This window comes from Salmo trutta, unplaced genomic scaffold (assembly GCF_901001165.1).
Source record: "Salmo trutta unplaced genomic scaffold, fSalTru1.1, whole genome shotgun sequence".
Lineage (NCBI taxonomy): Eukaryota > Metazoa > Chordata > Actinopteri > Salmoniformes > Salmonidae > Salmo > Salmo trutta.
This window is the reverse complement of record NW_021822962.1, coordinates 1,888,365-1,899,983: the sequence shown is the minus strand read 5'-3', so window position 1 is coordinate 1,899,983 and position 11,619 is coordinate 1,888,365. Positions and strand designations below refer to the sequence as shown.

The window sequence follows — 11,619 nt, the reverse complement described above, 5'->3', positions numbered from 1 at the left end:
TTATTTTTTTCTGTGGTCTGGTCTTCTGGGTTCTGGTCTTCTGTGGTCTGGTCTTCTGGGTTCTGGTCTTCTGGGTTCTGGTCTTCTGGGTTCTGGTCTTCTGGGGTCTTGTCTTCTGGGTTCTGGCCTTCTGGGTTTTGGTCTTTTGGGGTCTGGTCTTCTGGGTTCTGGTCTTCTGGGTTCTGGTCTTCTGGGGTCTGGTCTTCTGGGTTCTGGTCTTCTGGGGTCTGGTCTTCTGGGTACTCATCTTCTGGGTTCTGGTCTTCGGGGGTCTGGTCTTCTGTGTACATTTTAACAAATCGTCCGATTAATCGGTATCGGCGTTGAAAAATCATAAACGGTCGACCTCTAGTACATAGCTACCTCGTACCCCTGCACATCAACTCAGTACTGGTACTCCTTGTAAATAGCCATGTTATTTCTACTCCCTGTAAATAGCAATGTTATTATCTACTCTCTGTAAATAGCCATGTTATTATCTACTCTCTGTAAATAGCCATGTTATTATCTACTCTCTGTAAATAGCCATGTTATTTTCTACTCCCTGTAAATAGCCATGTTATTTTCTACTCCCTGTAAATAGCCATGTTATTTTCTACTCTCTGTAAATAGCCATGTTATTATCTACTCTCTGTAAATAGCCATGTTATTTTCTACTCTCTGTTTATAGCCATGTTATTTTCTACTCTCTGTATATAGATAGCCATGTTATTTTCTACTCCCTGTATATATTTAGCCATGTTATTTTCTACTCTCTGTATATAGATAGCCATGTTATTTTCTACTCTCTGTATATAGATAGCCATGTTATTTTCTACTCTCTGTATATAGATAGCCATGTTATTTTCTACTCCCTGTATATATATATATATATATATATAGATAGCCATGTTATTTTCTACTCCCTGTATATAGATAGCCATGTTATTTTCTACTCTCTGTATATAGATAGCCATGTTATTTTCTACTCCCTGTATATATATATATATATATATATATATATATATATATATATATAGCCATGTAATTTTCTACTCCCTGTATATAGATAGCCATGTTATTTTCTACTCTCTGTATATAGATAGCCATGTTATTTTCTACTTCCTGTATATAGATAGCCATGTTATTTTCTACTCTCTGTATATAGATAGCCATGTTATCTTCACTGTGTATTTATTTAATCCTCGTGTCACTATTTCTATTTATTTTTTATTTGTTTTTATCTTTTACATTTACATTTACATTTTTGTCATTTAGCAGACGCTCTTATCCAGAGCGACTTACAGTAGTGAATGCATACATTTCATTTCATACATGTTTTTCTCCGTACTGGTCCCCCGTGGGCAAATAACTTCACAGATCTTTTAACTCTGCATTGTTGGAAAAGGACACGCAAGCATTTCACTGTTGTTTACAGAGCTTGTAAAATAATAAATGGATTAGATATCTTATCCCATCTTTATTTCCCTTAACTGTGCTCTCAGTATAGAAGCCTGGCAGTGTTGGCTGTGGCCAGAGGCAACAAGGGTGGCTATTTCCTCATGTCCAATGCACTTCAGAAGTTAAAAAAAGGCTCTTGGAACCCTTTTCCCCTTGACCACTGGACTGGTGAGCAATATGCCTGTCATATGATACAAATGAGATATATGATTGGAAGATGCTATTTAACATAAAGAAGTACCCTAGATTTGAGATGACACACGAGCCATGATAACATCAGAGTCCTGTTTTATGAAGTGGGATGTTTATTTAAGGCACCCGCCCTCAGTTGAATGCATTCAGTTGTACAACTGACTTGGTATCCCTTGGGGATATTGCATCAAAATAGAAGTATCTGGATAATATGAGCCTTTGATTGAATTAACTGAGAGAAGAAATGTCTTTTTTTTTCTTCGTGTTTGATTCCAGACCCTTTGAACAAGGTGGGAGACGCCCCTTCCTCTCGCCTCCTCAGTGTCTGCTCCAATCACAGCAGTGTTTCCTGCCTGTTCGGCCACGTTGTGCAGCGTGCTGGGGAGATGCTGCAAGCAAGGGCCTACCTGCACTGGTACCAGCACTATGGTGTGGAGGAGCAGGACTTTCAGCAGGCTTTGGATGCATGCTCAGCTGTCATGCAGGAATATGACACTCAGTGACATCCTGTTAGGGCTGCTAATAAAAAGTCAAGCAGCTGTCTGTCATATATGTCTGAAGAATGATGGCAGTGTTGGAATGGAAACCAGTCATAAGGTCAACTTAACACTTGTGTGAAGTGGACATGATGAAGCACTATGGACTTCAATTCAGAGCCATAGAAGTAGGTTATGGCTTTGCTTCAATGGTCATTGTACTCTCAAATATTCCCAATTGTTTTTTTATTGTTTTTTTTAATCCTTTTTCCTGTCTCAGGTGTTGGATGATATTAAATATTTAATTTGTAATAAAATGTGTATTTCAGATGTCTCACAAATGAATAGCCCATAAAGTAAACCATCTCCCCATATTTTGTTCTTCAGTCACTCTGGCGGGCAGGCCGCAAGCAATGTTGGCAGTTGAGGAATATTGGGACAGGGATACAGAAAGGTGGATTTCTGAGGAGGAATTTGAGGAAGATGGTGATACAAAATGGAGATTGGGTGTTGAAGAAGGTTGGTGTCAAGTGTGAACAGAGTGAGCTGCGTTCTGGAGTGTGTTATTTCATAGTTGTGATGGCTTCCCTATTATTCTACAATGTAGAAAATAGTAAAAATAAAGAAAATCCCTTGAATGAGTAGGTGTGTCCAAATTTGGACTGGTACTGTGTGTGTGTGTGTGTGTGTGTGTGTGTGTGTATATATATATATATATATATATATATTATATATATATATAAACACACACTACCGCAAAGTAGGTGGCGACATGCACAAACAAAATGTGTGAACGCCATGATGCCAAAGAAGAAGAAGAAATGACACGCGAGATCTGCTTACTTCTCGCTCTGGGTTTCCGTATTTCCAAACGTGTTTGAAACTCGAAGGGCAAAATCTATTCTTTCCTGCCATCGTTTAGTTTTTTTTGTCAAATTTTATAAGAAATAACTTTTTATCTCGCTGCCTGTGTAAGTTCTCTCTTAGGTATGACTCTTGGGATGGAATTATCATGCTAGTGTAGCGTTATTTTACGAGTAGCCAGGCTACAAGGCCCTGCTAGCTAGCGTTGTTAGCTACGCTAGCTGACATGTAGCTAGCTAACGTTAAATTGCGACGTTTTTATAATAATTCAGTTTTTAGTGTTGTATGGTGTATTTTGCTTGTGCATTTTCTTAGGTAAATAAAACGCGGACAATGTGGGTGTTCAGCTGTGAACTAACCGGCTATCATACACAGTGGCTAGCTAGCTAACGTTAGGAACCCTGCTATGGTGGGCTGTGTGCTAATTTCCTCAAGTAATGGCATAGCTTTTGGTTTTTCTAGCTAGTTTCACGTATCCTGATTGTTCTAGCCAGATGTGTGTCTCGCACTGGTTGCTTTGTGACGGTTCTCTTCTCTGCATTTAACTTGGCTTATTAAATGAAATGTCGCCGTCCAATTATGTTAATGGCCGATGATTATGAAACCCTGAATCACAGTGTGCGACTGGGAATGGACATTTTTATATCGCGCGCCGTAAAAAGTCCTCTATCTAGTTTACACAAATGATATTTTTAAAGGTGTCAGTATATATTTGCGTTAAATTGACCAATGGCGTGTGTGTGCTCGACATTAAATGTATTTTGTGGCATGACGTTGTTTTGACTAGTATCAGTCACAGTAGGGTACCATTTTTAGCTCTGCTGGGTGCGGGGTTTCTTTTTGATTTGTACAGCAGAACGACCAATCATGCTCAAGTATGCCAGCTATTACTCTTATGCCTATGGTGCATTTCCAATAGACTTTACCCCGGTGTTTGGACTGAAGTCATAAGACTTGTTTTTTCCACCTCTGAGGCCTGGCCCCAAAAAATCTAAAGGTCTTGGGCCGTGAACCTACTCAGACTTGGGGCCAGACCTGGGAAAGTTTGACTTGTTTTCCCCGAACATGGTTAACACACCTCACGGAGTAACTGTTCCAAGTCCTTAGCCGTAGTGATGGAAACACTTTCCTTATTAGTAATACACCAGGGTGTATGGACTGGAGTAACAACACTGCCGTATTGGAAAAGCCCATATCTGACTCTCTGTGGACTGATGCATATCAAAGAAAAGGATTAAAGGCACGGACTGAAAGCACGGGGTGGCACAATTCTATCCAGGCGGAGCGGTCGGTGGTTCTCGTGCACATGGAAGCCGCTCAGCCAGAGAAAATAGGATTCTGCTCTTATTTTTCAAGGGGTGCCGTTGCTGACCAATCACAGTAGAACATGTATCCTGCGTGGTGATACATCAACACTTACATCCAACAGCGGGATCAGCTAACTTGCCTGCTGGCAAACACTTGTCAGTTTAGAGTCACGTTTAACAATACCATTTTTTCCCCCCTAATCCATTTTTGGATTTATCGTTTCTGTTGCGTGTAAATACTTTTTTATGAATGCTTATAGCGTTTCTTCGTTCGTACGTCGATAATGTTTATTTCGTTGCTATGGTCACAGTCTTTGGAACAGCTGCCGGAGACACTAGCCGCTTTGATTTCAGGGACAAGTGGTGTACTCAGAGGGGTACTAGACCATATTCCGCTGTCCGAAAAGTGCTTAACTATGTCCATGGCTAATGTCATTCCCCCTTTATTAATTATGGTGTATGGTATGTCGAGATGTAGGCCTAATGATTGATGGGTTATTGCTAGATATTAAGTATCTACAGAAATTGTTTAATGCTGTGCCTTTCGTTTTTTTGTGGTTTGGGTATTCTGATGGTCTGAATATATGCCTGTTTCTGATATAGATTGGAGAGTTTGTGGCAAATACACAATTTCATGCCAGCGACGCAGAAGAAATACACTATATATACAAAAGTATGTGGATACACCTTCAAATTAGTGGATTTTGTCATTTCAGCCACACCCGTTGCAGACAGGTGTATAAAATCGAGCACATGGCCGAGCAGCCGCACACGAACCTAAGATCACCATGCGCAATGCCAAGTGTCAGCTGGAGTGGCTTAAAGCTCGCCGCCATTGGACTCTGGAGCAGTGGAAATGCTTCTCTGGCGCGATGAATCACGCTTCACCATCTGGCAGTCCGATGGACAAATCTGGGTTTGGCGGATGCCAGGAGAACCCTACCTGCCTCATTGCATAGTGCCAACTATAAAGTTTTGGGGGAGGAGGAATAATGGTCTGGGGCTGTTTTTCATGGTTCTGGCTAGGTCTCTTAGTTCCGGTGAAGGGAAATCTTAACACTACAGCATACAATTTCATTCTAGATTATTCTGTGTTTCCAACTTTGTGGAAACAATTTGGGGAAGGCCTTTTCCTGTTTCAGCATGACAATGATTCTGTGCACAAAGTGAGGTCCATACAGAAATGGTTTGTCGTGTGGAAGAACTTGACTGGTCTGCACAGAGCCCTGACCTCAACACCGTTGAACACCTTTGGGATGAATTGGAATGCAGACTGCGAGGCAATCCTAATTGCCCGACCTCACCAATGCTCTTGTGGCTGAATGCAAGCAATTCCCCGCAGAAATGTTCCAACATCTAGTGGAAATCCTTCCCAGAAGAGTGGAGGCTGTTATTTCAGCAAAGGGGGGACCAACTCCATATTAATGCCTGTGGTTTTGGAATGACATGTTCGACGAGCAGGTGTCCACATACTTTTGGTCATATAGTGTATATGTGACTCAACGAAGGAGAATATTGCATGAAACTTGTGAACCTTTTAACACTTGATCCAATTGAATAGTTGTAAAGTGAAGCCTGGAATTGTAGATTGGAAGCCTGCCATTATACTATGGTGAAGGCTCATACCTGATGCATTTAATGTATGCACAGCTGATTTGAGATGGAACAATCCGTGAAAGGGACATCCAGTTTAATGGTTGAACTTTGTCACTCCTGGAGACGACATACTAATCTTTCAGATGTTAGAATCTCCGAATTACCGTTGTTGCCTGTAGGCCTGTACATTTTTTTTATGGTGTTTCCATTTTGTAGTGGCCTAAGTGTCGTATTGGGACCTTCAGATTTGTGCACAGCGTAATCCTTTCAGAACGTTTTCAGTTGCTGTTTTCATTCTCAAGGTGTCACCTGTTTTGGTGATGTTATAGTGGAATGGTCTGGAGAGCATTGGTGAGCTGGACACAGGACTGTTCTGCAATAATGCTATTATGTACCCCTCTGTCTACAGGTGCTGTTGTTTGTGCTGTTGTCGGAATGGCGGTGGTCATCCGTTTACAGGGGCTCAGAATCACTGCAGGTTCTGAGGACGTTCGCAATTTCTTCACTGGCCTCAAAATCCCAGATGGTGGGGTGCACATTATTGGTGGGGAGCGTGAGGAGGCTTTCATAATCTTTGCTTCCGATGAAGACGCGAGGCGGGCGATGACCCGTTCAGAGGGATCCATCAAAGGTTCTCCAGTTCGCTTACGGCTGAGCAGCAAGTCAGAAATGCAGGCTGTTCTCAAGCAAAGTATAAAACCTGAGGTGACCAAAAAGAGGCCGTATAAGGAAGGTTTCAGAAGACCGGAAAAAGAAGGCAGGAATGAGGAACCTGGAAGAAAAGAGCGCGTGGAGATGGGCAGTAGATCAGTGTCTTACAGTAATGTACGTAGTCACGCCCGAAAGCCTTCCTCACAGCCAAGCTGTCAAGATGACTTGTATTTGCTCATGCAAGGCATGCCTTTTACTACGACCGAAGAGAATGTGAGAAATTTCTTTGACGGATTAGTGTTGGAGGACATTATTATGATGAGAAATGACCGCGGCCAACCAAATGGGAAAGGAATTGTCAAGTTCGAATCCAGACTGGATGCTAGAGAGGGTCTGAAAAGAGATCGGCATTACATTGGAGCGAGGTTTGTGGAACTCTATGCAAGCTCAGAAGAGCAGTGGTTTAAGGCAGGTGGTGGTGTGGAACCTGCTAAAGACAGCAGTGGTAAGTTTAGAAGAGGGCCTTCGTCAGCTCACACTGAGAGGTATCCTCCAGACCGTGCTAGGTCTCGCTCACCAGTGGCCTACAGGTCTACAAAGTCCTCTTCTCCTCCCAATGAGGAGTTCTGTGTCTTGGTGGAAAACCTTCCCTACTTAGTGGAGAAGAGGGACATAAAGGAGATCTTCCATCATGCAGACCTCAAGTATGATCAGATCCTTCACCTTCTTGACAGGTATGGATCAGAGACAAGCTCCGTATTTGTGCTGTTCAGAAGCCTGAGGGACTACTGTGCTGCCTTGACTCTTCACAAGCAGAAATTTCTCAAACGAATTGTGTACATCTCTCCTATCTCAAAAGAGAAAATGGTCGCCATGCTAGAATCTGGGGCAAATCCAATGGATGGTGCACCACCCTCTGAAAGGTCTTACAGCAGATCTCAGGAAAGGCTTCCAAGAGAGACCAAGAAGGATGCGTGTGAATCTGATAAGATTTGCCTGTATGTGCGAAACCTGCCTTTCGACGTGCGCAAAGTTGAGATTGTGGACTTCTTCCTAGGCTTCAGGATCTCAGAGGAGGCTGTTGTTTTGCTGCTTGACCATAAGGGCAATGGGCTTGGAGAGGCTTTGGTGATCTTTCAGACTGAGGTGGAGGCTATGAGGGCACAGTCTCTGAATGGGCAAGGGTTTCTTGGAACAAATGTCATCCTGAAATGTATTTCTCTGGCTCAGATGCGTGAATTTGGTGTTGGTGAACCTGCAGTGACAGAGCAACAGATGGAGAGAAGCTCAGAGAGGTACTTGGCCAGGAACAGTGAGGCGATGTCCCATCTGTACACTGATTACAGGGTCAACCCTGATATAGGCCATCTTCCTATGAACGACCTGCAGGTTCATATTCATGGAGGCAGCAGTCTGGGTCTGGATTCTCACATGATGGAAAACCCTGTTCTGCTTGACAACAGGGGCAATGGCTCTGCTCATAGACATGGAGGCTATGGACCTTCTGCACCGCAGCAGTTTGATGGTCCAACATGCCTGAAACTGGTTAATCTGCCTTGGACTATCAGAATTGAAGAAATCTATGATTTTTGCTTTGGATATCGTGTAATTCCTGGATCGGTCTCATTGCAGTATGACAACAAAGGGATTCCCAAAGGCTCAGCAACGGTTGTTTTTGAATCTCGCTTGGAGGCGTTAATGGCAGTTGAGGAATTGAGTGGAAGACCAATAGGCAGCAGAAAAGTAAAACTAGTTTTTGTGTGAAATTTGTCCTCCGTATAGAACATGAAAGAACCTTTTTGGGCTTTAAAATGTGACGTTTTAGGAAGAACATCTCGGACTGTATTTGGTTAGTTTGGTGGTTCCAACAGATGGCGACTGAACCATTTTTTATTTTAAAAATACTGTGTGTGTGTGTGTGTGTGTGTGTGTGTGTGTGTGTGTATAGCCTTCTACTCCATGTGTAACGGACAAACCTTTTGTCTGTTTTTTCCCCCCTTAAAGAATAACAATTGTTTATTTGTATTTTGCCCATCGCCTGCTTGCTATGTAGCCTGTTTCTGAATCTTTTTCTTTTAGTGAAATTGCCTGAAATTTTATTTTCTTTAACAGCTGGGTGAATGTAGAACTTAATTTTGCAACTATTATTTGTTGAAATGTTTATTGCATTATATAGTGTAAAAGTTGTCCATTAAACTTAGTGGAAATTCTTTGATTAAAATGCATCATGTTATCGTCTTTGAAGATTGTCTAAGATGTTTTGTTGTATGATAAATACTGCATTGCCCATGGTCCTATATATATTTTTTCCTGTGGTCAATCTGGTGGTCTTTGGACTCAGAATGGCCTTGAATGCCATTTGCTTTAGCTGGACACACACACACTCAAATGGTTAAGTATCTATATATGTTAGGTATTCCCCAACTCATACGCCAAGTTATGCAGGATTTAACACAAGCAAAGGGTGCAACTCTGTCTGCATTAACTCCCTTTTTATTTTATTCTGATGCAGATGTATACATTTTGGTTGTCAGGAGCAGTGAGAATAAAACGTTTAGAATGCAGGAGACTTTCACACTTAACTGAGAATCTGTGAATTGCACCTACATTACTTCCTGCTACCCAATTTCCAGAAGTAACCAAGAGTTGGACGACGGTGAACCCATGTTAACTATTCTCACAGAAATGGTTTTCCACTTTAAACCTTGAAGTAATAACTGGGTGGCCGGTAGCCTAGCGGTTAGAGCATTGGGCCAGTAATTAAAAGATCACTGGTTCGAATACCTTGGAGAAGGGCCCTAAGAATTGTCAAGAACTTCGGTTCATTCTGCTACCGCATGGCAAGCTTGGCCTCCCGAGTGGCGCAGCGGTCTAAGGAACTACATCTCAGTGCTTGAGGCATCACAACAGACACCAAGGTTTGAATCCAGGCTGTATCACACCCAGCTGTGATTGGAAGTCCCATGGGGCGGCGCATAATTGGACCAGCATCGTCCGGGTTTGGCCGGTGTAGGCCGTCATTGTAAATAAATATTTGTTCTTAACTGACTTGCCTAGTTAAAGGTTAAATATATATATTTTTAAAAGCTGTACCCGGAGCGCCAAGAAGGGCACCAAAAGGCTCCTGAACAGCTTTTACCCCCAAGCCATAAAACTGCTGAGAAACTCGTACGAACACTCTCACATAGCACATGCTGCTGTAACTTTATCCTGATTGCCTAGTCTCTTTTACCCCTACCTACATGTACATATTACCTCAACTACCTCGTACCCCTGCACATTGACTCGGTAATGGTACTCCTTGTGTGTATATATATATATATAGCCTCATTATTATTTTATTGCGTTACTAGTTACTATATTATTTATTTACATATTACCTCAACTACCTCGTACCCCTGCACATTGACTCGGTAACGATACTCCTTGTATATATATATATATATATATAGCCTCATTATTATTTTATTGCATTACTATTTACTTTTTTGTGCTAATCCCCCTTACCTTTTAACTCTGCATTGTTGGGAAAGGGATCGTAAGTAAGCATTTCACGATAAAGTCTACACCTATTGTATTCGGCGCATGTGACAAATACAATTTAGATTTTTGACAAAGTGTCGATGTGCCCTTGAGCAAGGCACTATACCCTAATTTGCTCCAAGGGCGCCGTACTACTATGGCTGACCCTCTAATACAACACATTTCACTGCAGCTATCCGGTATATGTGACAATTTGTTTTATTTTTTAAATTAAATGACTTGATATAAAGTCACCAAAAACACTCACAAACTTTTACAGATGCACAATCGAGAGCATCCTGTCGGACTGTATCACCGCCTGGTACGGCAGCTGCTCCGCCCATAACCGGAAGGCTCTCCAGAGGGTAGTGAGGTCTGCACAACGCATCACCGGGTGCAAACTACCTGCCCTCCAGGACACCTACACCACCCGATGTCACAAGAAGGCCAAAAAGATCATCAAGGACATCAACTCTATACCAACTCTATACCATCTACTACATCTTGTCTATGCCGTTCAGCCATCACTCATTTATATATTTCTATGTACATATTCGTATTCATTCCTTTACACTTGTGTACAAGGTAGTTGTTGTGGAATTGTTAGATTACTTGTTAGATATTACTGCATGGTTGGAACTAGAAGCACAAGCATTTCGCTACACTTGCATTAACACCTGCTAACCATGTGTATGTGACAAATACATTTGATTTGATTTGAATATGATAGAGAATACATTTTAGGTGAATGAAAGGGGCATGCTGACAATGCATTGAATTCAGTGGTCATTTGTTGGGCTACAATAGTTAGTCATGTATTTGTTACCATAATTTGGCTGATATGTATTTAGGATCATTTGGCAGTTTTGTGTGTTTTATATTACAGTAAATGTGGGTTACATTTAAGATATTAAACAAAAAGTATAAATGAATAAGGGCCTTGTCATTAATATCAGCCATGATATGCCAATGCAAAACAATAAGGCCTAGAGTATTTTGTTTTAGTGAAGGATTCTACACTGAATTAAACTGTTATATGTCAACATAACACACAATAAAGGGGGAGAGAAAACAATTTGTTGCTTTATGTCTTGACATTTTTCTGAGTTGTTTCTCAGTGGAACTGTAAAAGTGATTGATTATCCAAAAGAATTGATTCTCTTTTCTGTCTAGTCGGACAATAGAATTAGCCAACACTTAAAAGTCATAGGCCTACTTCCTGTTCTCTGATCTCTGTTTTACCTAGAAATATTTGCTCTTGGGGTTCCATAGTGCCGGAATGTATTCTATGTTCAGTAGGCTATGTTCAGTAGGGCCTACATTCTATTATGGAATGGAAATGGATTCATGCAGTTCCATTGGATCTTAGTGATTCTGATGACATGTGGCAGCAGGCTGTTCTGAGCAGTGGGCCGCCAGACAGCAGGCTGGGAGAGTGGCCAGCCCTGCAGCAATGGGCCGCTCCACACGCTGCTGGCCTTTGCAGTAGTTGGCTAATCAGTATTGACAATCTGCAGTCTTCTTGATAGGATGCCACCTGTGTGTGTTTATTATATTATAATGAAGTCTAT

At 41.7% G+C, this 11,619-nt stretch overlaps 1 protein-coding gene across 4 annotated transcripts; it reads left to right on the top strand.

Moving 5' to 3' along the window:
• Nucleotides 1-2,493: 2,493 nt before the first annotated feature.
• Nucleotides 2,494-10,360, top strand: LOC115187665 (RNA-binding protein 12B-like). Of its 4 annotated transcripts, none has more exons than XM_029746643.1 (2): nucleotides 2,494-2,627; nucleotides 6,285-8,770. In XM_029746643.1, exons 1-2 carry the CDS (start codon nucleotides 2,522-2,524, stop codon nucleotides 8,288-8,290), a joined length of 2,112 nt encoding a protein of 703 aa, XP_029602503.1. In that variant the 5' UTR covers nucleotides 2,494-2,521; the 3' UTR covers nucleotides 8,291-8,770. The 4 variants fall into 4 exon arrangements, 3 of the variants coding, with proteins under 3 accessions (XP_029602503.1, XP_029602504.1, XP_029602505.1); XR_003876110.1 differs by lacking the exons at nucleotides 2,494-2,627; nucleotides 6,285-8,770 and adding exons at nucleotides 2,968-3,079; nucleotides 10,329-10,360; XM_029746644.1 differs by lacking the exon at nucleotides 2,494-2,627 and adding an exon at nucleotides 2,968-3,079.
• The last annotated feature ends 1,259 nt before the right edge of the window (nucleotides 10,361-11,619 follow it).